Raw genomic sequence first — 25,429 nt, 5'->3', positions numbered from 1 at the left:
CGTGAGGCGTGAGCAGCGAGCGGCGACAGGGAGAGGTGATTGGCTAGCGGGCACATCACGCGTGAACAACAGAAACGATGCCAGTAGCAGACTACGTAGGAGGGAGGGCTAGACCAACTATGAAGGTTGCGACTTATGAGCAAGCTAAGGCCGCTAGGTGCGTTCGTGCATGCAAAATTGTGATCAACAACTGCAGTCTGAGAAGCTGCCGAGCTACGAAGGCGGAGCTACAAAGGTGGAGCAGCAGCGGACTGGGGGAGGCTATCAAGATCCATAACCGGGTCAAATTTAAGTTGATTTTGGGTTTTTGGGTTAACCCGAATCCGATCCCTTTCAAAATGGGTCGCATTTTTGAAACGGAACCCAACCTGTTTGACAAACGGGTTGATCCAAACCTAAAATTTTTTAGGTTAGATTTGGATCGGATTTTGAATCGAGTCAAATATTGACATCCCTACTCTACCGTTTAGAAAATAACATTTTCTCACATATATATGACATCTTCTTTCATCTACTTTTATAGACCTCCCTAACTTTTTCAGTATTTAAATTAAAAGGCACAATCTCTAATAATTTTAATTAAAATAATATAATAAAATTTATACGACCTCTACGGTAGGATAATTCATGGCTACGGTACAAGCAGGACGACGACAAGAGCGACAATGACAATATAGAAAATTTACATTATTTTTGAAAATTAGTATAATTTAACAAATTTTAAATAAGTCAAAATTAAATAGAAGATAGATTATAAATATTTTAAAATTTTACTAACAAATAAAACAATATAATAGCTAACAAATGAATGCATCGATGTGAATATGACAAGAGCCGTATGGGTTTGATATTTTTGACATTTGAGAAGAAAATGAATTAAGGCAATCATAAATCGAATTGATTTCCTCATAAATTGTTGATGAAAGCGATGCACAACGCACACCCACAAAATTGAGTAGAAGAACTTAAATATTGCAATAAATAAATTAATTTATTAAATCCCTGAATTTAATTATTTATATAGAATTATTTTAATCCACTTTTTAATTTTCACTTAAAATTAAAGGTGTCAATATTTGACACGACACAAACATCTGACTTGAATCCGACCCAATTTAAAAATAGGTCGGGTACGAGTTGCCGGATTCGACCCATTTGAAAAAACGGGTCGGGTTCGTTGACATGGAAATCCGAAATCAACCCGGTTTCGATCCGTTTGGAAAAATGTGTCCCTCCCGTCCGTGATATATCTCATCCGCGCTATAGAGGACTAGAGAGTCGTGCTGCTGTCATGCCCGTGATCCACCGTCGGCACTAGTCATGTTCGTGATCCGTCGTCCGACGTGCCTTGTTGCTGTGAGCGCCATCCTGCGCATCCCTGGTTTACAAACTGTTTCGAGTCGGGACACCCCGGTATCCTGCTGGATCGGGTTGGGTTCGTGTTTTGGACCCGTTTATAAAACCATGCCAGATTCAAGTCAACCCGGTTGAACCGGAGTTAGTTTCAAGTTCAACCCAAACCCGATTGAAAACTCGATTTTGACAATCCTACTTAAAATAACATATATAAATATGTTTGTAAGTGAATATTATATCTTGAGATGTTAAAATATACGGGGATAAGATTTTGGATGAAATAGAAAGAGAAAAAAATGTAGAGGAAATCAGAAAATATATTTCTTAGATTTATGATATTGTAAAGAAAAAAAAATTAGGGAGGACTTATGAGCTATTAAATACAAAATAACACACGCATCACATATTAAGCTTTGAATTTATGGCCTCTTGGTTGATAGCCTAAGCCCCCAATTAATAGATCAAGATGAACCACATTAATATTGAAATAAAAATAATATTTTCTTTTAACTAATCGGCCACAATCATTTATAAGTGGAGGAAATTTAAATCCTCTAAATCATAGCAAATTAATTTTTGATAATTTTGCAATTCTCATAAATAGAGCTCGCAAAATAACTCATTTGTTCTTGAATAGACAATATTCAACTTATGTACGATTCTTTTATTAACTAAAGAAGCTAGATGAGAACAAATGTTTTGAGCTTCATTTTCAAACCAACGAACACGAATAAATGAATATTTTTATTTTTTAAATTATGGATTAGTAGATAAGAAATTGAATATTTCATGTTTGATTCATTATTTATTTATTTTCATTTATTCACGAATAATTTCAAACACAAGCTAAAGCTAAGAATAAATAAATCAAAATTCAAATAAGTCGAATATGAATAAAAAATCAACTTGCTCAAAATCAAATAAGTTTACACCCTATTCATGGATGGGCTCTTGCTGTCTACTTATGATTTGAAAAAAAAAAAAAAGAGAAAATAAAATTCTGTTACGTGTGAAACAAGTTCCTAATTAATCACAAAGGTTTCGTTAGGGACAATTTTTTTATTGCTTTTTTAAACAATTTCTTAGTTTAAAAATTAAAATTTTATATTAAAAAGCTGCTTTAAGAAGCAGTAAGAAAGCCATCCCAAATAAAGCAAAAGTCATATGCATTACTACTTATCATGTTCATCTATAATTTATTAGGCACATGTTTCATACCTAATAAATTCTCACCAAATATCTTTTTTTATGATTAATTTCATATTAAAGTTTCGTTTGGAACAGCTTTATTACTGCTTCTTAAAATTCCTTTTAATACTAAAAATGTACTAAAAATTGTTTTAAGAAGCAGTAAGAAAACATTCAAAACGAATCCTTAGTAAAACATAATAAGAATGAACTTTCTAACAATGCCACATTATAGTGATGATGTTTCCACTAAAAAAAGGTGGGAAAAAAAGTGAAATACTTATAGCAACCCATTAAGCATTGTTTAGATCAATTTAATAAAGGAAGCAAAGGCCATAGAGGAGAGCCTTTCTAATTTCATTTCTCCAATTTTAAATCCCTGACCTTTACAAATTATAAAGATCTTTGAAATTCAACAAATGAAAGGGAAAAGGATGAGAATATATTCATAGTTAATTGCAAACGACAGCTCTAATGAGATTTAGTGGTAAAGATGTAATTTAAGATAGATTTATCTTTAGAAATGAGAGGAGATTTAAGGCTCTATTTCATTATCCTTATTATAATTTCTTTCAGATATTAGAAATTCAAAGCTACTGCCTCCGAAGATTAAAGAATCACTCAGAGAAATACAGCAATTTGCCACCGAAGTTTGAGTATTTTACCAATCCCAATCAGTGATACCCACAAGATGAATGGGGTGGAAAGAGCAAACGATAGGTCGATGTCTTGATAAGATATCAAATGATCCAACAGACCATGACCACATATAAATGATGAGAGTTTTACCTAAATTTGGCATGTTTGTTATTTTTGTTGGGATGTGGAAGTAAATCACGTGATAAAACAAATAAGAAGAATAGAAATGCAGCGGAAAGTAAAGGATGTCAGGATTTAACGTGAAAAAAATTTGAACTTGTGAAAAAACTACGGAGCCACATCATAACAACAAATCTACTATGAAAATTGAGAGAAATAAGTACAGATCTATCTTCTCTCTCACTCTCTCTGTGCTTCTCTTCTCATTACAATGTTCTCATCTTAGTAAACAAAAGAGAAAAGCCTCTATATACGACCAAGGGACACCACCTTTGAGAAAAACGAGAAAAAAATTAGTTCAGTTTGCCTTGAAGCGCTGTGATGTGAGTCCTAACACACTGAATTTAGAGCGTTGTGACGCTCCGCTCTCTGTCTTTTCTCCCAGCAATTTTTTTCTACAAAAATCTTAGTACTGATTTTACTATTTTAGAGCCATTATTAACCCGTTATGAATATTTTCGTGGCAGTTTTAAAATCGGCAGAGTAAAATCATATAGTTGGTCATTTTAAAGATGATGATCAATTTGAAAAAAACGACTCAAAGAAGAATTCATGGATGCAATAATCTTACAATAAGTTAACAGTTTAGAAGAGTCAATGAGTTTGTTGCCAATTGATCTTGACACCCCAACCACCTCAATTCATGCTCATGCATGGGCCACAAAGCCAATCAGTTAAATCAGTATAGAAATTTTTTCTTTGTAATTCAGAGATGGTTAGGATTTCTTAATCAAAGTTATTATGTAAATTAATATACATTAGGGTGATGGTGATGTAGCATCTTCCTCTTGTGGACAAGTAGATACTGATCACAAACAAATTTAATACAAGATTCCTGTAATTAATCACTTGTACAGAGAGGATAAATGTTTCTGTGTTGGCATGAAAAGATAGCTGAATTAAAAGAGCTTTAAAAATATGTTAAGTGTTTTTTAGATCTACATGTTAGTTCTACGTGGAATTCGATTGTGTCGTCAATCAGACTGCACTGTTGACTCAAATCTTAATTTTGTTGGTCGAGCTTGTCAGGGGGCGCTCCCCCTGGGTTTCGAGGGCCTTGCCACGTAGTTTTTTTTTTTACCGCGGCATTGCAAGTTAGATAGTGGAGCAATGCGGCACTCCAGGCCTTGGCGCCACGACATTGCAAGTTAGACTGCGCAGTTTTTCTTCCTTTTTTTCTTGTTTCGCTAGAATGGCTGCATCTTTTGATGTATTGGAAAGTATCACTTTATCTATTCTCAGTGTAGAACGAAGAGAAGTGAAGAGAGACAAGAAATGAGTGTGAGAGAAGAGATGTGTACGGTTCTCCCAATTTTTCACGGTGAATTCCATGGTGTGACGTGGCTCTGTGATTTTTTTCCTGATTTATGATTTTCCACGTTAAATTATGGTGTTCATTTTCACTCTTTTTTTTTTCTTGTTTGTTTCATTATTCGGTTTGCTTCCCAACACTACATAAGAGATTAGGAAGAAACTTTACTGGTAAATTTTAATCAATCTCTTTTAATCAAACATTAAATGGATAGGAGTAGCTCAGGCCTGATAATATCTGGTTCGTTTAAACCAGTATATTTCGACAAGGCCAGTTCCATGGATAATCTGTTAGGAGCTCCAAGGAATGCTCTCCTCCACCACCAGCAGCTGCTAGCAGCATTTAACTAAGACAACTGGAACAGTACAGCTTTTCAAATAAAAATCAGAATGCTTCATGTCTTATGCTTTTTTTAGGACTGAAGCCGTGAAGGATGTAGAAACCTTCACATCCACAAGTTGAAATTTTATTTAAGCCAGATTTCTCTTTTTCATGCCTTAGAACACCGTTGCTTATAGGTACATACAGTTAGGAAACATAGATAAGATTGTTGACCTACATATCAAATACGTGCAAAAAGGAGCGAAATAGGCGACAAAAATGACGGTCGGCACGTGCGACGCATCACTTGAAGAATCAAACAACCTTCAATCGTCGAACGAATTGCGTCGTTGTGATTAGAATATCGAATTCCCCTAAGTGGAAGCCCCTCGCTGTTGAATCGGATGAGATCGATCAAAGTTGACAACCAAAACCCGAAAATAACATGCGACGCTGCCCAAACGACGTCCGATTGCGAAATAGACTTCATCGTTCTATTCGGACCATCCGAATCACCAAAAAGGAACTATAATTTCGCTCGAAGAAAATCGCGTGATTAAATCGGCGCATATCCCAAGGCGATAACGTAACAGATTTCAAGAAATTTCACAATTTTTGAAGCAGAAATTTCCGTTCTGATTTCTACCATTTTAACATTAAATATCATTATGCTCTCCTTAATTCTAAGTAATCTTGTACCTATTTATTGATAATTAATATTGTGCTCTACTTTCAATTAATAAATATTTGAAATAATCTTCTGCTCTATAAAAAAGATTTCAGCAGCTCAATTAAATTTCAGTCTAATTGTGAAATTATAAAGAAGTTCAAGTTCAAAGAGAAATCATGTTTATCTTCCAGAATAATAAATGCAAATAGTGGAAATAGCATGTACATTTGAAACACTTTTGTTTACCTGCTCCTCATTGTTGTCATTGAACTTCCTGCTTCACTATTGCCTGGGCATATAAAAATTATTGACCATCGAATGTTGAAATAAAATTATAATTATCTCAATTCCTGTGTTTTTGCTAATTGGATGCATATTTTTGGAAGGTTTTGTTTGTGTTAGAAGCTACTTTAAGGAACAAGTCTCATTGTATTGGCGTGATGCCGATTCTCCTATTGGGTGATTTCTATTCTTATTTTTGCTTTAAATTTACGATCGTACGACTTGACGCCGGAATGTCACCCCACAATCACCCACGAAACACAGACATATCATCAAATACGCACACCATCTACAACAACAACAACAACATCAACATCAAGCCTTCGTCTCACTATGTGGTTCGGCTACACGAATCCTTTTTCTCCATTATGTCTTGTTAAAAGTCAAATTCTCGTTTAAATCTAATAACAAATTTATTTTCTTAGAAGCATCTCTTTGGCAAAACACGCCAATTTGCTAATCAAAATAACTTAGAAAACTTCTTACAGCCACAAAGCTTGCTGACGAAATTATGTCATTAGCAAATCAAGCCTATATATATATATATATGAGTGTGTGTGTGTGAGGAGTATGATCTCAGGCACACAGTCATAAAAACAAAAAACAAAAACAAAAAAAAAAAACTAACCGACTCCACTATTGCGGATAACCTGCATCTGTATTGGCAATTGGCGGCACATCAGACTCTTACATCGGTTCGTTCTTTGGTTCTCTCATTGGTATAATATTTCCACTGCTAACCTGCCGATCCATGTTTTGATGTATTGGAGGAAAAAATGGCATCTTGAATCGCCTCATTAAGTCCGAACCCGATGGGCAAAGGCTCGCCAAATTTGATTGGTCGAACCCGAAAGAAAAGCTAGTTGTTGGTTCAAGTTGCTTTCCTCTACCAAGAAGGCCATATGTACATATTGGAGCACAGTTTTCAAGACTCATGAAGCTGTCTTGAGCTAATTCTGGCCTTGTGTAAAGACCAGGAAGCTGCATTGCTGCGGTTTCTGCAAGGCTGGATGGAAAATATCTTGCGAGGTTGATATTTCTTGCAGAAGGGACATCATGGTTATGCTTGCCTTCATATGTACAGATTACTGAATTTAGATCATCTGAAGCTCGCTCCACATGTTTGCGGACGGAGCATCCACGGTTTGTACATTTATAGTAGCTTCTGCATTGCAAAAACAAAAATGTCAAATGATTATTACAATATTCCAACAGGAGATGATTTAAATGGATAATGGTTGAACATGGCAAGCATAATTCTCCAAGTGTTCGCATTTTTAGAAATAAGCCATTGAAGATGATGTTCAAAAGAACTGCGAAGCATTTAGCAGTTCAACTTCTAAAAAGTGGCTGAGAATTAACATCATTAGCAAAAGATTATTCTTACAATCTTCAAAGCCTAAGAAAAGAGGAGAACTGCATTTTAAAATAAAGCTTTGCTAAATAATTTTAAATTTTTAGTCTTTTAGTGGCTGTATACTAAGTTAAGTGTGGTAGAGATGAGGATGCTCAGGTGGATGAGTGGCTTTACCCTTAGAGATAAGGATACAAAATGAGCATATACGTGAAAAGGTTGGAGTAGCTCCAATAGAAGATAAGATTAGAGAGAGTCGCCTTAGATGGTTTAGGAAAGTAGAGGTATTATATTTGACTTATGTTAAAAAAGGTAGAGGTAGACCTAAAAAGATTTGGTTAGGAAAATATTATAAATGATCTTTCTTTATTAGATTTAAACGAAAATTTGATTTTTAATATGACACAATGAAGAAAAAGGATTTATGTAGCCGACCCCATGTAGTAGGATAAAGGCTTGCTGTTGTTGTTGTTGTTGTAGTGGCAATAGAAAGCATATTATATTTAAAGGTGAAAGCCATGAAAAAAAAAAAAGGAAAAGTAACATCCATCTAGTCTAGTTTTTGTAAATGTTGAGAAGTTGCCGATGATAATATTTTCAATCGTAGCTACACATATAACTCTGCCACAACTCTACTCAACTCCCAAGGGCAGGTAAAAATGTGCCTACATCACATGTAGCAAATGCTAGTTTCTACAAAAGGAAAAAAAAAAAAAAACAAGTAAAATGCATGAATCTCTAGGAAAGTTGGAGTTTTGAGTTAAAAGAAGCTATAATTCCTAAGAACAAGAATACTGAAACATACCTTGGATTTGGATTTCCTTTGACAACCTTCTGCCCATACTTACGCCATCGGTACCCATCATAGGGGATATCTAAATCACTAGGAATCTGCACCACAATCCGACGATCACGCATGGCCCTTGAAGTAGTATTCCTGCCAATAGAGCAGAGTTCCTGCTTCCTGAGATTAAGCAGATCCAACAGGATTTAGTCAGTCAGCAGATCATATACATATAATGATACTTTTATCTTCATTATGTTTTGACTAAAAGGGAAGACGACCTTCTTTTCGATTCCATCTCCTCTTGGTCAATATTATAATCAGCGGATAAGCTGCTATGAGTTGCCTCATTATCTTCCTTGTCAATAGATATTACACATGATGAGGATTCCATCGACTCCAATTCTAATTGAGAGCTCTTCAAAACATTAGAAGGGTCATTAAACTCAGTAAAAGAAGCTGAAGAAGTACCTCCGAAACCATCACTCCATTTGGGTCCTTTAAATCCATCATAAGAACTTGCCAATGAGGGATTTCCTTTAAAATTGGCCACCGAACCAGGATGATCTGCACTGACTGATTGTGGACCATGAAGTTGTTTTGAAGATGAGAAACTGGACCGATGATTTGGAGGAGGCTTAGGGTGGTTGTGAGAGCCCTTATAGATTATTTCAGTGATATGGCCCTGAAGAGATCGTTCAATCTTCTTTCTAACAGGACAGTTTGGGTGGGTACACTTATGATAACTACAAGGAAACTCACAGCCCTTCAACTGTTTCTGGCCATACTTCCGCCAGTTATAACCATCCTTTGTTGGGTCACTTTCAGGAAAGGATGAGAACTCTACGTTGACGCCTTTTTCTGCATTTTGATGGTCATCAGGGGGTGGAGGTGGGGGACTTCCATTCACATCCAAGAAATGGGATGCTTTTTGATTAGCAGCAATATCATGAGTTTTCTCTTTTCTTCCAAACGGCTCCAAAAGCTCGAAATTTTCTTGAAGGGATGCATTATTGTCTGGTAAGGCCTGCTTTTGATCGATGTATGAAACAACCAAAGTGCAACGAAGGTAAAGTTTATAAAACTTAGCTAACAAGTCATGCACTTCCATGTTAATAATATTTCAAGGCGAAATAAGATATAGAATCACAAGATGCTAGTGTCTAAATTCATTAAAAAGTAATTTGATATTCATCCAGTAAGAAAATTTATTGGTTTATATTTGTTGAAAATCATAAAAGACTATCTTTATTTGATTGAATTATAATGCTAGAACAAACATATCTACATAAAGGCAAAAAAAAGTAATAAAGAAAACACAATACAGTAGGATAACATTAAAATGATGATATATTACAATAATAAATATTATATATTCGAACTATAAATACAAGTCTCATGATAAAATTGAAATGGCAACATAAAAACTCTAATAACTCGAATAACCACCCTTCCTCCTCTACAATCTGATAGTGTGGATCCAAAAAATAATTGAGAGTTTGCCTACCAAAAACATACTTAGGATAATCATAAAATGCTACACTTGATTGAATTATGGTGCTAGCATGAACTGATGAACATGCCTATATAAATACAAGATAAGAGAGCAATAAAGAAAATAAATAAAGAAGAATATCCTCAATAATGAGAATATATAACAATAATAAATACTATAGGATTCTTCTGAGGAATTCAAATCAAATATGCTAATATTGATATGACAATGTTGTAACTAAAATAACTATAACAATACTGACCATGGGATAAGCAGGCAAGTTGCATAGCCAGCAGCAGTTATCATGCAATCATGTTTGTCTTGAGTTCTCCATTCATCAGGAATAATGGCCAATAGTATTTCATGAATATATTCAATACCTAGGAATTTGATTAAGTATCACCACATTCTAACAATCTAAAACATATGTACTCCAGATTTGTGATATCACTCAGATTTCCAGCTTTGTTTGGTTGCTGCTTTATTGTGTTGTGATGTTTGTATGAAAGAAAATCAAATGATGCTCTAATAGAGGTGGATAAGTCGTAGAAGTGCATTTCCCTTGAGTGGAAAACCATGGAGGTGCAGGTGTTATCCATGTTACCCTAAAATACACAGCAGAAATAACACATATAAAAAATCACACAACAAACAACACAAAGAATATGACGATTTACGTGATTCGACGAAGATGCCTACGTCCACAGTGAGGGGATGATGATTTAACTATATTGGAGAACAATAGGGATTACAATAGGCTCTCATGCTCTCTCTTTTATCTCATGCATACATTACAATAGCCTTCAAGCTCTATTTAAAGATTTGAAACAAACACAATAAGGAAAGCCTAATCAATATGAGATCTAATCATGCCATAATACATAAAACAAATCTCCTAATTAATACAATAATTAGATCCCCTAATTAATGCATCAATCAAATCTCTAGTCAAATTTTTAATCAAATCAATTTAACTAGGGAAATAATCAACTCCCTAATCAAATAAAAAATGAGCCATTAAAACTTTCCAAAATAAAGCTTATTTGTATTTGGAAATAATTTCAAATCAACAATCTCCACCTCATCTTTCACTTTAGAAGGTGGAAGATGACAAATCAGGCTCCAATATCAGAATGACTGCACCCAGATGGTTGCCTACGTACCCCCCCCCCCCCTCCTCCCCAATGGATCAAGCTAAGCATAGTTCTTCCAAACAAGTGGAAAGTCAGTTATGAGTTCTGCACCATTGTCATGGTGAATGCATCTTTAAGCCTGCATCAATTATACCATTCAGATACCTTAGGATAATCTTCACAACTTGCCAACGACTCTTTGTATCATATATGAACCTGCTCACAATGCCAACTGCTTATGTACTATATGGATCGAGCTGCTCCAAAATTATATCATTTTGTGTTACAAATGCCAAGTAACCATTGGTCGAGGAATTCCTAACCACTGGAGAGAATAACTCATCATAAGCAATCACTTCACATTTAGTAGAGCCTTTTGCCACCAACCTAGCCTTATACTGCACATTAGCCCAATGAGATCCTTCCTTCTTTGCAAGCATCCATTTGCACCCCATAGATTTTCTTCCTGGAGGAACTTCACCAATCTCCAAGTAGCATCATTCTGAAGAGACTCCATCTCTTAATCCATAGCCTTCTTCAAAAGATCACCATCAAGACTGCCCACCGCTTTCTTATAGCCTTCGTAGTTGATGAAGATTAGGCTTTCTTTATAGCCTCCATGGCGATGTGAGGTGATGGATGCACTATACTCTTTGAATCTGGAGGAAGTTTTGGAAAGCAATGCATGTCTCGAGGAGATTTCAAAGAGGGATTGGCTCAAGATGAACTGGAGTGCTTGTGGCTTGATCAGAAACAGTCTATCTCAGGAGATCAAGTATGGGGTGATGATGGAGACTTCTGGAGTCAAGTTGTGGAAATGTTGGAGAATAAGTATCTGACGAAGAGCGTGAAGAATCATCTCTATATAAAACAACGGCTCTACAAGTTTCAGATGGGACATGGGATTACTATTGATGAGCATTTAAATGACTTCACAAAACTGTTAGCATATCTTTTAAATTTGGATGAAGATGTTAGAGATGAAGACAAGACATTCATTATGTTGAATTTGCTCCTTGATGAGTACAAAATTTTCACTATGATACTCATTCATGGGAAAGAGGTCTTGAACTATGGTGAGATTGCCACTGCATTGCTGAATCACGAGTTCCACCATTATGATTCATAGCCTCCGTGGCTGAAAGTGCAAAACCAATGTGATCCCTCAACCAAGCTAATTTTGGAACATTTTGGCTCCTGGAACTGTTCTTTGCAATAGATTTCTGAGCAGAAATCTCATCCTCAACACCATTTATCTCTTGATCTACAGCTGAATCAGGTATCTGGATAGAAATGATATGCCTCTATGGAGTGAATGGAGTTGCATCAAACTCTAACTTCTGGGTGCATCTGTAATCCTAATAGAACTCTCCACCTGCTTCGATTCATAAGGCTTCAACATGCTCGGCTCATCGAAAGTAACATCTGTGTTAATTAATCTTCTTCTCTACCAAATCATATAGTTTAAAGCCCTTGACTCCATGCTTGAAGCCAATAAAGATCACATTCTTTGCTTGCGATTCCAATTTATCATTCTGAATATGATAGTAAGATGGACACATAAATAATCTCAAGCAGGATGCCTTGACCAAATTTCCATTGGGGTTTTTTTTTCCAATAGCTGTAGAAGGCAAACAGTCAATCAAGTGACAGACATAATCTATTATCTCAGCCCAATAGACTCTATCCAACCCAACATTGGATAACATACACTGAAATTTCTCCACAAGGTTTGGTTCATCCTCTCTGTCACCCCATTCTACTGCGGTGCCTCTCTAACAATGAAGTGTAACTCAATCCCACATCTCAAGCACTCCTGCAAGAATGCATTTGAAGTGTATTCGCCCCCATTGTCTGATCTAATACACTAATCTTCTTGTCAATCTGAGTCTCAAGACACTTCTTCCAAGTTGTGAAAATCTCCAGTACTCTTGCGCCTCATGTTGTACACCCAAATATATATGGAGTAATCATCAATAAAAGAGAAAGTATCGCTGCCCACCGAATTATGCAACTTCATCGGGCCCCAAACATCTGTGTGAATATACTCAAAGATATACTTTGTATTGTAGATGGCAGTACCAAACGATACACATCTTCTTACCGAACACACAATGTTCATAGAAATTAAGCTTGTAGTTGCTTCCTTCTTTGATTAATCCTTGCTCGATCAAAACCATAAGAGAAGCCTCTCTAGTATGAGCTAGCCGTATATGGCACAATTTAGTGGTATCAGAAGAATCATCAGCAATAGTAACTATTTGAATCACTATTTTTTTATGAAGATAGTGAAGGTTATGGTGACGAACTCTATTTAGAAAAAACAGTGCTCTATAATATATCTTCAAAACTCCTGTCTCATTAACTACCCTATAGCCTTTGGTTCTTAAAGCCCAACAGACAACAAGTTCTTCCTGATATATGGAACATATCTCACATTAGTCATCTCTCTCTCAATATTATCATACATTTTGATGAAGATGCTCCTACACCAACAGTACGACAGGCTTGATCATTTCTAATGCTCATAACACCGCTCTCAAGCTCTCTGTAGGTATTGAACTACTCTCTAATGGGACAAATGTGATAAGTAGCACCTGTATCCAGAATACATCATGAACCATCTGAATAGAAGCTCTGAGAAATTGCAGTTAGTGATACATCTGAATCTTCGTCATGCTCTTCCATGTTAAGGTTAGCCTCTGTGAAAAAATCTTTGCCTTCTCCTTCAACTTCTGACAATCTTTCTTCTAATGAATAGTTTCCAAACAAAAAGCGCACTGATTCTTTTCAAGCCTGCACCCATGAGACTTATCCTGTTTGTTGCCGTCCTTTTTCTTCTTATCAGATATTCCTTGTTGGAGTGTGAGAGCCTTAGCTGAATCCATCTTTGCAGAGTCTTTGTTCCAACGTCGGAACTCATAATTCAACAATGTAGTGGCGATCTCATCATAGTTCAAGACCTCCTTCCCATGAATGAGTATCATCATGAAATTTTTATACTCATCTAGGAGCAAATTCAACAAAATGAGTATCTTGTCTTCGTCTTTAACATCTTCATCCAAATTTAAATAATCTGCTAACTATTTTGTGAAGTCATTTAAATACTCATCAATAGCAATCTCATATCCCATCTGAAACTTGTAGAGTCGTTGTTTTACAAAGAGACGATTCTTCACGCTCTTCGTCAGATACTTATTCTCCAACATTTCCACAACTTCACTATGGAAGTCTCCATCATCACCGCATACTTGATCTCCCGAGATAGACGGTTTTTGATCAAGCCATAAGCACTCCAGATCATCTTGAGTCAATCTCTCTCTGAAATCTCCTCGAGACATTCATTGCTCTCCAGAACTTCCTCCATATTCAAAGAGCTTAGCGCATCCATCACCTCACATCGCCACATGCCAAAGTTGCCTTTGCCGTCAAATTTCATAACATCAATTTTGACGGGATGAGTAACCGCCTGATGAATCAACGTCTTCTCAACCGTCGAGGTGGATGTATCCATGGCTCCACCAAATCTCATAGCCTCCACCAAATTGCAATCGTCTCACGTAGTCTGATTTACACCAATATGTCTCTCTTCCTTCTCCTGGACGAACCATACGAATAGAAATTTCTTCCATTCTTCACACCGTCGCCATAAAATCGTCAAAATCTAGCTCTAATACCAATTGTTATGCAATACACAGTGGAAATAACACAAATCAGAAATCACACAATAAATACGGCGATTTACGTGATTCGTCGAAGATGCATACATCTATAGGGAGGGGATGATGATTTCACTGTATTGGAGAACAATAGGGATTACAATAGGCTCTCAAGCTCTCCCTTTTATCTCATGCATACATTACAACAGCTCTCAAGCCTTATTTAAAGATTTGAAACAAACACTATAAAGAAAGCCTAATCAATAAGAAATCTAATCACGCCATAATTAGATATCCTAATTAATGATTTTCTAATCAATACTAAATCAAATCTCCTAATTAATGGAATAATTATATCCCCTAATTAATGCATCAATCAAATCTCCAATTAAATATTCAATCAAATCAATTTAATTAGAGAAATAATCAACTCCCTAATCAAATAAATAATGAGCCATTAAAGCTTTCCAAAATAAAGCTTATTTGTATTTGGAAATAATTCCAAATCAACAATCCATGGAGATACAAATATTAGTACCATTGATTTTAGGCATTGAGATACAAATACCTTCAAAAATTTACAATGAAACACGTTGGCCCTAATTCCACAAATAAAAAATATGATATGCCAAGTCTTAGAAAGCCAAAGAAGTTAAAAAAAAAAAAAAAAGTTTAGCAAATGAAGCATCAACAATATAAATTTATATTTTACATGGCCATAAAGAAATGGAAACTAGGATTTTGTTTATGTAAACAGATTGGTTTAGTAGGAACCATAGTTATCGCATAATAATTTGCTAGTTAGTATATATGTATAGGAAATAAATAAAAAACATGCATAATAATTTATTTATGATGATTTAATTAGAAAATGCTTTGAAATATTACTTGTTAGCCTCTTATGCTTCAAAGAAAAATCTAAAATAACTATGCAACAGTAAAAGTTGTTAAAAATATCTCTAAATTATATTTTGATAAAATATTATGGCCTATTACATTCTGCTGGACGAATCAAAATTTCTTGCTAAAAAAAATACATTAATTTCATATAAAAATATAAATAGAAAGTGAAAAAGAAGATGAAAGATTTAAATTAAGTAAATGCATTCTAGTCATATTTATGAAATAGTATTTTTTTTCTTAAAAAAACATAAAAAATAAAGTGAATACTATTAAGATTAAAAATTATTTTAAATTATATAATTAGTAGACTAGATCACTCAATGATATTGATACAAATTTATAAATACAAATAAAGATATTGTTTGATAAAGTTACAAGCCATATCTTTAGTTGTACTATATACTGATAAAGTATATTGAAGGGCCGGTTCAGCCAGGATCGGCTATTGTATACCAGAGGCGGAACATGGTTTTGCCCCAGTAAAGCTGCTTCCTTTGGAAATGGGGTCCAGCAATCAATTAAGGGAGAATTAATGGGAAATTAAAAAAGGAATTAGGAGGGAAATTCAAATTAGAAAGGTTGTTTGGGTAGTTTACTCAATTAATTGTATGCTTAAGTATTTTTGTAGGCTAGGGTTAGATTGTCATCTATGATTTTTGCTGAAATTGGATTCTTTTGTTCTTAAGTAGGTTCGTTAAAACTCCCTCGCCGAATAAGGAAAAGCGAGCGGAGGCCGAGGCCGAATTTTCGGAGCCCACACTCTCCAATAGAAGATTCATTGTATCTTGTTGCTTTTCTTCAATTATTATCAATTAAAAAGGCCAATTCTAGTTTTTATTCCAAATTCTTCTCAATCTCTATTTTGCAAAGTGCTGAAATTAAATTTAAGCAAGGGTAACTCTTATTTCCTACAAGCATTTCCTATCAAATTGGTATTAGAGCGCTTTGATCTAGAGTACAAATGGCCAGAAAGAAAGTGGAAGTGTTGGAAGGGGAAATCGGCCAATTGAGATTAGATTTTGTGGAAAAGATTTCCGATTTTGAAAACCAATTTGCATCTGTCCATGAAAAGATGGATAGAAAGTTCATCGTAGTGGAAGAAATGCTGAAGAAGTTGCTTGAAGACAAACCCAAATGACGACATTAGAGACGAGGGAAGCCATCCACGACCATGGAAGTGGAGGAAACCCTCATCCGATTAGGGGAGGAAAAAATGAAGAGGTGGATATTTTGGAGGGAGGAGAGGATAGGATGCCTCCTCTACAGCCTATTTCTAGGGAGGAGATGAGTATTGGGTATGAGTGAAGGGGTGCTAATTTTGAAAGGAGGGAGATTTTGAAGAAGTGTTTGGGTACAAGCACAGAAGGGAGGATCATGACACTTAGGGAGCACCTCCTTTTTGAGTAATGGGAGGCTATCGAAGATTCAGGGGAAATGGAGGTGATCCGAGGATAAGGAAGCTGAAGATGCCTATCTTTGAGGGCGATGACACACATGGGTGGATTTACAAGGTAGAGAGGTATTTTGCTGACAACGAATTGACGATGGAGGAGAGATTAACAGCAGTTGGCCTGTGTTAGGAGGGAAAGGCATTTGCCTGATACCAGTGGAGAGACATAAGGAGGTCCATTCAGAGATAGAGAGAGTTCAAGGACAACTTGCTGGAACATTTTCGAACTAGCAGGGGAGGAGACTTCTATTTGAAATTCTTTGCTCTGACGTAAGAGGGCTTTGTGGTGGAGTACCTTGACACGTTTGAGTACCTAGCTAGCCGAGTGGACTGGCTTTATGAAACTATATTGGAGGAGAACTTCATGAAGGGCCTCAAGCCTGAGATCCAAGCGGCTGTTAGAGTGATGAGGCCGCATGACTTGGGAGAGGCTATAAAGATAGCGTAGTTAGTGGAGGACCAAAAGACTTGGAGAGGGGGGGGCAGAGGCAGCAGTTTAGGAAGCACATACAGGATAAATCTCACTTTCATAGCTCCCAAGGGACTAGCACCAGGAAACCTTAGTGAGGACTCAAAGGAGAATTGTGTAGCAGGGGGATTCGGTGGAAACTTCAAGAAGCTCATTGAGAGAGAGCTGCAGGAGAAATGGGCAAAGGGATTGTGCTTTAGATGTGATGAGAGGTACATGTCGGAGCACAGGTGTAAGGATTGAACTCTTCAGGTTCTCACTGTCTATAATGAAGAGGTAGCTGAGGAGAGAGGTGAGAGTGAGGCAGTATTAGAGAATGAGGAAGAGTTGCATCTTGACATATCCAAAGTCTCCTTAAACTTAGTGGTAATCACACCATGAAAGTGAAGGGAGAAATACCAGACAGAGAGGTGGTGGTGCTAATCGACAGTAGAATATCCACAACTTTATTACCAATTAGATCGTTGACCAATTGAGAGTGAAATTGGTGGACATCGTGAGCTATGGGGTGATGATGGGCATTGGGAAGGTGGAGATGGGTATAGGAGTTTGTAGGGCAGTTGTGCTGTCAATACATAGGGTTCAGGTGAGGGAGAATTTTCTCCTATTAGAGTTAGCGAGCACTTATGTCATCTTGGGGATAAAGTGGCTGCAGACCTTGGGACATATCAGGGTCCATTGAGGGCATTGACAATGAAACTGGTAGTAGAGGGAAGGAGAATGATGATCAGGGGTAATGTTGGGTTATCCAAAGCTATAGTGTCGCTTAAAGCCATGGTGAGGACCTTACAAGATGTGGGAGGTAAATTTTTTGTGGATTTGAAGAGCTTATAGGGGGGCAGATTGGAGGAAGAGGAAGGCATTCATTTTTTAGTGCAGTCGCTTATACAACAATTCAGTGAGATTTTTCAGCTACTCCAAGGATTGTCACTGTCGAGGGAGAAAGAGAATGCCATTACCTTGAGAGAGGGAGTGTCACCAATCAGTGTCAGACCATATCGCTACCCTCAGATTCAGAAGCATGAGATCGAAAAGCTTATCTAAAAGATGGTGGAGGCAGAAATCATCCGACCGAATGTGATCCCTTTGTTTAGCACAATCTTATTGGTCAAGAAGAAGAATGGGAGCCTAAGATTCTGCGTGAACTATCGGGCTCTGAATAAGGAGACTATGCCATACAAGTTTCTCATCCTGGTGATAGATGAGCTGCTGGATGAGATATATAGAGAAGTGGTGTTCTCAAAGTTGGACCTAAAGTTGGGGTACCATCAAATTTGGATGAGAGAAGAGAATGTCCCGAAGACTGCATTTAGAACACATGAGGGATACTATGAGTTCTTAGTGCTGCCATTCGACCTCACCAACGCCCCTGCTACCTTTCAGTCCCTCATGAATAGGTTTTTTCAACCATATCTCCAGAGGTTTGGATTGATTTACTTTGGCGACTTATTGATGTATAATAAGTTTATGGAGGAGCATTTGGCGCACTTGAAGGTGGCCTTCGAAGTGTTACATGAACATCAGTTCAGAGCCAATCTGAAGAAGGGCTATTTTGCACAAGCAAGTGTGTGGAATACTCCGGGTATGTGGTATCTTAAGAGGGAGTGGCGGCGGATCAAGCTAAGATTGAGTCCAAGCATAAATGGCCACTACCTAGGATTCTGAGAGAGTTAAAGGGCTTCCTAGGGTTGCTGGGTATAACAGGAGATTCGTGAGCGGATACAACACCATAGCCTGGCTATTGACAGAGCAGTTTAAGAATGACAGCTTCTTGTGAGGAGAGGCTACTACCTAGGCCTTTAAGCAATTGAAGAAGGTCATGACCACAATACCGGGCTTGGCCCTACCGAATTTCTGTCAGGTTTTACGGTAGAGACCGATGCATCGAGATATGACTTAGGGGCAGTGCTCATGCAGAATCACATCCTATTACCTACTTCAGCTAGGTGTTGACAGCTAGAGCTAGGCTAAAGTAAGCCTACGAGAGGGACCTGATCACTATTGTGCTAGCTATTCAGAAGTGGATACCTTACTTATTGGGCTGACATTTAATTATCAGGACGGATTAAAGGAGCTTGAAGTACTTGTTAAAGCAAAGGATGGTGACCGAGGAGCATCAAAGGTGATTGTTAAAATTGTTAGGCTACGACTATGAGATCCATTATAGGCCCGAATTAGAGAACAAGGATGTTGATGCCTTGTCTAGATGCATGAGGTAGCTTCAAGAGTTAGTTATTTTGATACCACTAATGCTGGATTGGGAGGCTATTGAAGAGGAGAGTGTGCAGGATAAGGAGTTGGGATGGATTAGAGTAGATCTACTTAAGGATGGGAAAAATCACCCCGACTATTCTCTAGAGGAGGGGGGGGGGGGTCATTCTGGTGTGCAGAAGACCTACAGGAGATTAGCAGCTGAGCTATATTGGAAGAGCATGCGCAAGGATGTGGAATATATGGTGGTAAGATGTGAGGCATGCCAACAGAACAAGTATATGGCCATGGCTCATGGGGGTCTACTTCAACCCCTAGCTCTTCCAGACAGGGTGTGGGAGGAGGTTACCATGGGCTTTATAGATGGGCTACCCCGATCTGAGGGGTTTATAGTGATTTTAGTGGTGGTTGACAGATTGAGCAAGTATGCCCATTTGATTCCCCTACAACACCCTTACACGACAGTGAGGTAGCAGTGGCATTCATCAAAGAGGTGGTCATATTATATGGAATATTAGAGTTTATAGTGTCCGATAGGGATAAGGTGTTCATCAATAATTTTTGAATGGAGTTATTCAGATTGGAAGGAATAGTGCTGAAGAGGAACACCGCCTATCACCCTTGGATAGATAGGAAAATAGAAGCGGTGAACAGGAGCTTGGAGATGTACCTATGATGTTTTGCTTTTGAGACACCTAGGTTGTGGGCTAAGTGACTGGCATGGGAAAAATTGGTACAACACCTCTTATCATTCATCAACTCAAATGACCCCTTTTAAAGGGTTGTACGGAAGAGAACCACCTCACTTAGCACACTTTGTGTAGAGGAGCACGGCGGTTTCCTCAGTAGAACAATATTTAGGATAAGGAATAGGGTGTTAGACATGTTGAAAAGGAACTTGTTGAGGGCTCAACAGATTATGAAGAAGCAAACGGATGATCATAGGAAGGATATCTAGTTTGAGATAGGAGATAGGGTATACTTAAAACTACGCCGCTATAGATAGAGGATGGTATCTCATAGGAGGAATGAAAAGCTGGCCCTGAGATATTTTGGCCCTTGCAAGATAGTAGAGAGGATTGGAGTTGTGGTTTATCGGCTGAAGTTACCCACGACCGCTACTATACACTCGGTTTTCCATGTATCATAGATGAGAAAAGTTATTGGGGATCATACAGCTAGTTTAGAATTATCAGAGACATTGGCAGTGAATATGGGGTAATGCTAGAACCACTGGAGCTGAAATGGGTATGAACCTACTTGACTATGATGCCACCTAGGAGCTATATGAGAGAGTGAAGTATCAATTTTCGTCTTTCCACCTTGAGGACAAGGTGGCTCTCTTGGGGGTGAGAGAGTATTGATGGACCAATCTTTGGACGGTCCAATTTAGACCGATTATTATATACCAGAGGAGGAATAAGGTTCCGCCCCATGTAAAGCCGTAAGGGGTGGGGTTAAGCAATCTCAATATAACACATATACACCATACAAAGCACTTTACATGGCCGGAAAAATCCAATGTCATAAAAGTTGTCCACAAGAGAGTGTTGGCATGTTCATCGAATTGGTAGGACTATATTTGGGCGATTGATGTTGAAGGGACCATAGTTGGCGAATGGCGGAGGTCGGAAGGATCGTAGTTGCACGACAATGATCAGAAGGATCATAGTCAAATGACAATGGTCAGAAGGACTGTAGTGGGGCAATGGTGGCCGAAGGGACTATAGTAGGGTGGAGATGGAGGTCGAAAGGATCGTAGTCTGTGGGAGACGATGGTTCGAAGGATCGTAGTTGGACGACAATGGTCTGAATGACTGTAGTCGGGCGACGGTGATCGGAGGGACCATAGTCATGAGCGACAGTGGTTGGAAAGATCATAGTTGGTTAGTAACGGATGTTAGAAGGATTGTAGTCAAATGATGGTGGTCGAAGGCACCGTAGTCAATAGGCAGCGATGGTAAGAGAAAGGCCCGATAGTGGAAGCTAAATGGAGGTCCAACAGCGATGGTCGAGCAAAGATTCAACGGTGACGACATAGTGATGCGGATTTGTCGGCAATGATGTTGGGGTAGCGCTCCACGATTCTTTAAGTCTCAGAGCTCTTCTCTTCCTCCTCCTCCCTCTTCATCTAAGGAATGAGGATCTATTTATAATTTTTTGGGAGTGACATGCTTAGTAAATATGAAGAATATACAAGATAAATTTGTAGTGTTCTATCGGACGGGTGATATCAATTCTCTGATATTGAAATGTTCTTTAAACATTTATGTCTTAATAATGTCAAAATTCAATGATCTTGGGTTCGTTGGATTCGTCTCGTTGAGCCACTAAATTCAATTATGAGCATATCATATTCTAATATCATTTGGTCATCAAATTAATGATCTGAAGCTTCCAAAAATATTTTGCTCATTTGATTTAGGCTCATTTGGGCTCAGATTAGACGGAATTTGTTATCATTGGGTCCGTTTCAATGAGATGTTCAATTTGTCTATAAGCTTGCTAAATCCGGAGTTTGCATGGTCATGAATTTAATTTTAGAAGTTTTTTATTCATATTTGCAACGAGATTTGTGCTTGATCAAAGCGATTTTTAGTGACGTATAAGTTTAATGCCAAGAAAAATGAAAAATAATACAACGAATAATTTACAATCCTAGAAGCAATAATAAAGTTCATAATTAAAAATGAAATTATAAGGGGCGGGGGGTAAAAAAATCCAATCTTATCATTCTAAGGCTAATATACCCCTTCTTCCTCCAAATCCAACTTATTTTATCTCTCTTTTCAGTTTATGAGATCAATAAGATTTATACTGTAATAAACCAAACCAAGTAATCGGATGGAAGGAGAAACAACAGAAAATAGGTGCTTTGAATGGTATTTTTAAATGTAGGGTTTAGATTTTATTATTTAAAATCAAAGAATTGGGATCTTATTTGAGTGAAATATCAAGCAGAGTTTGAATTGTAGTATAGATAAAGCATACTGGGAGGGTAAAATTAACAATAAATTTTAAATTTTGAATTCTAAATGAGTAAATAACGCACACTTAATTAGACTCATAGTAATGTTAAGGGGCCGGGCCAGGTGGTGCAAAGAGCTTGTGTTTGTAACTTTGCGTGTATGTTTCATTATGTAACGGTGGTTTTGTTGTTCGATAAAGTGTATCTCTTAAAAATTAATTAATAATGAAGGAATTGTTAAGAGGGGAAAAGAGAAAGCAAGAAACATATCTTGCAAAACCATGATGATATAACACATTCAATTTTCTGTTGCATGGCTTGATTGAGTCCACCTAAATCACTCCAAATGCAAACAAAAGAGTAATAAGAAGGATGCTAATGAGCTCCAGTAATAAATAGATAAACTACTCTATCCATAAACAATCCAGCTCTTAAAACAAAAAAAAAAACTTCTGTAGAAAATTAACCAAGATTTTATTACATCACTTATGATGAAAGGGGCACCAGATTTAAACAAGGAAAACCCCCTCGTATGTTGTTAATAGGAAACTTGATCATATATTAGGAAAAAAAAAAAAGAACAGTGTTTATGTTTCTCAACATTTGAATTATAGGTTGCAAAAAACAACAGCATAATCGTATGAAAAAAATGTATTCATGTTCAAAAACCCATCCAAGCAATCGCCAAAGAGGCTTTATGATAGTAGCGAATTCATTATATCACAGGAAAATGCTACGAAAAATAAAAGCAACATTCTTACCAGAGAAACTGAAAAATTATCTAGATACTCCATTGATGAAAGATTAACGCCTGGCGAAAGCAACATATATGAAGAAGATTCCTCTGGCAATGATGATATAAGATTCTTTGACTCGTTTTGACTAGAATTAATCTCAAACATGATATTCTCTTGATCACTTTGACTCACAAAAGCTTTTAACATGTTTAAACGAGCCATTTCTGCCATTTTCTCATTATGAACCCCTTTCAAGCATGATTTCTGAACATTAAATCCTATTAATTCTGAAGAATCATCACTCGTGCAGTCCAAACCCATTTTCTTTCCCCCCTCTTCGAAGCTAATAGGTGGTTTCTTCTTCTCAAAGTCCATTGTGATAGAAGAACTCTGACTATCATCTTCTCCGAAATCAAGAATTGGCCTTGGAACAAAATCCTAGTTGAAAAACTCATAGGTTATTGGGCTAGGATTGAAAGCCGCCCAATCATAAAAAATGGCCATATTTCCATCCATGTCAAGTACTACTCTTGCCTCTATCAAAAAATTCTCTTGAGAAACGAACAATAATAATTTTCAACCTACAATAACATGTAACAAACTCCAGCATCAATAACAGTGTTCAGCGATGAAATGAAAAGGGATGCAAAAGGCCAGTCATAAGAAAAAGGGTCTTTTGAAAATATAAATAAAACCCCAACTTTCCACTGAGGCGCTCAAACAACTAAAAATAAAGACAACATAAGAAACCAAATATAAAACCAAATTTTCACCATTGAAGTGACACAAATCTAAGAGCTTTAAAGTTCATCCTAATGCAAAGCACGTCAGAAAATTCTAACATAATTTTTTCCCCCGAAAATACTGTGTGCATCTGTCAATGAATAACGTACCTGTGAAGGTTTGTTGTATTTTGGCTGTGAATATGTTAAATTAGAGCATCAAGTTATATATTACGGTAAAATTAATTAATAAATATTTGGATTACACCTGCACAACAAATATATATTTTTGCACTCTAGAACTAAATAAATAATCTATGCTAGTTAATTTCACAAATAGAATGATTTCTGCTAGAATTATATGGAACTATTGTCTTTTGGCTACTCTGTTTTTCAAACTTTTTTATGGATATAATTGGGCTCATAAAAATGATGTATTAAATTGTTGTTTCCGATTTCATGTGCAGCTCATATACTTTTCCATATTTCTCCTGATACATCTTCAGACTTCACAAATTTGTGTTGCTGATGGATGGCAATTAACTTATTTATAATTTTTTGTCTATGTCTAAAAGGGGCAGAGCCAGATATTTTCATTAATGAGAGCACAAATTGATGATTTTTAAAATATTCTTAATCTTTTTTGATGATTTATTTTCACTTTTTTATTTAATAGTTCATAGTAAAATAATATTTTGATCGCTCATGACCATCAATATTTATTTTCAATAAATTTGTAAATTTTATGTTCTATATTCTATTATTTGTACTTAGACGCCATCTCCTCAATATTTCAAAAAAAAAAAAAACCCTCAGAGGTCATCCTCTGATGTGCTGCATACAAATGAATCTATCAAATAATCGAGAAAAGGGTAAGGCACCTCTATTGAATGTTCTTATCCCCCTTAAGGGAGGTTTGGAATCCTATTTTAGGCAGAATTAAAATAAAATTTAATCTATAACTTCTATCAAAATAAAATTTCTAAGATTTCAAATCCTATCATTTTAATAAATCTCATTTCAATTTCATTAATAATTAAATTCAACATTTATTAATCTCATCATCTATCTTCTCTAAAACGAATTTAAAGTTCTCTCCTCTCATAAATTATCTTAAATACCGAAACAAATAGCAAATAATTTATTGAACCTCAACTAAATAATTTTCAGAACAAAATGCAAGCACGTAATTAACAAATGGTTGATGAGTAACGAGAGTTAAAATTGCAATGCCTGAGAGCAGCGGAGAGAACTGATTTGTTTAAATATTGCAAACCATCAGAGAAACCAACGAGTAGAAGAAAACAAATCATCAGATAACTAAACGAGTAGAGAACCAAAAAAATAAACGAAGGAAGAAGCTAAACCCTAATCGAGATTTGGGGATGAAGATGAGACATACTGAAACTGAAGACTGGAAGAGATACTCGATAGAGGCCGTGCGGAGCCGAAATAATTTAACCTGCATGGCTTGTCTATTTATAGAGATGCGACGGTTTGTTACAGAGGGAGAAATAGCAGGAGAAGACGTTACTCCTCTCCCACCTTAATCCCAATCTGCATGTTTTGATTTAATTTTATTTTAATTTATTTTAA

General features: G+C 36.7%; 1 protein-coding gene across 2 annotated transcripts; it reads right to left on the bottom strand.

Annotated features, from left to right (window-relative positions):
• Positions 1-6,552: 6,552 nt before the first annotated feature.
• Positions 6,553-25,395, bottom strand: LOC110111500 (WRKY transcription factor SUSIBA2). Of its 2 annotated transcripts, none has more exons than XM_020843408.2 (5): positions 25,236-25,395; positions 23,136-23,692; positions 8,368-9,116; positions 8,108-8,266; positions 6,553-7,113 (listed from the first exon to the last, which is right to left on the bottom strand). In XM_020843408.2, the coding sequence occupies exons 2-5, from the start codon at positions 23,484-23,486 to the stop codon at positions 6,636-6,638; spliced, it is 1,737 nt and encodes a 578-aa protein (XP_020699067.1). In that variant the 5' UTR covers positions 23,487-23,692; positions 25,236-25,395; the 3' UTR covers positions 6,553-6,635. The 2 variants fall into 2 exon arrangements, with proteins under 2 accessions (XP_020699067.1, XP_020699068.1); XM_020843409.2 differs by having other exon boundaries at positions 8,368-9,113.
• Between the last annotated feature and the right edge of the window lie 34 nt (positions 25,396-25,429).

The sequence above is a fragment of the Dendrobium catenatum genome, unplaced genomic scaffold (genome assembly GCF_001605985.2).
Source record: "Dendrobium catenatum unplaced genomic scaffold, ASM160598v2 fragScaff_scaffold_847, whole genome shotgun sequence".
Classification (NCBI taxonomy): domain Eukaryota; kingdom Viridiplantae; phylum Streptophyta; class Magnoliopsida; order Asparagales; family Orchidaceae; genus Dendrobium; species Dendrobium catenatum.
The sequence above is the reverse complement of the archived record's forward strand: the minus strand, read 5'-3'. Positions and strand labels throughout refer to the sequence as shown.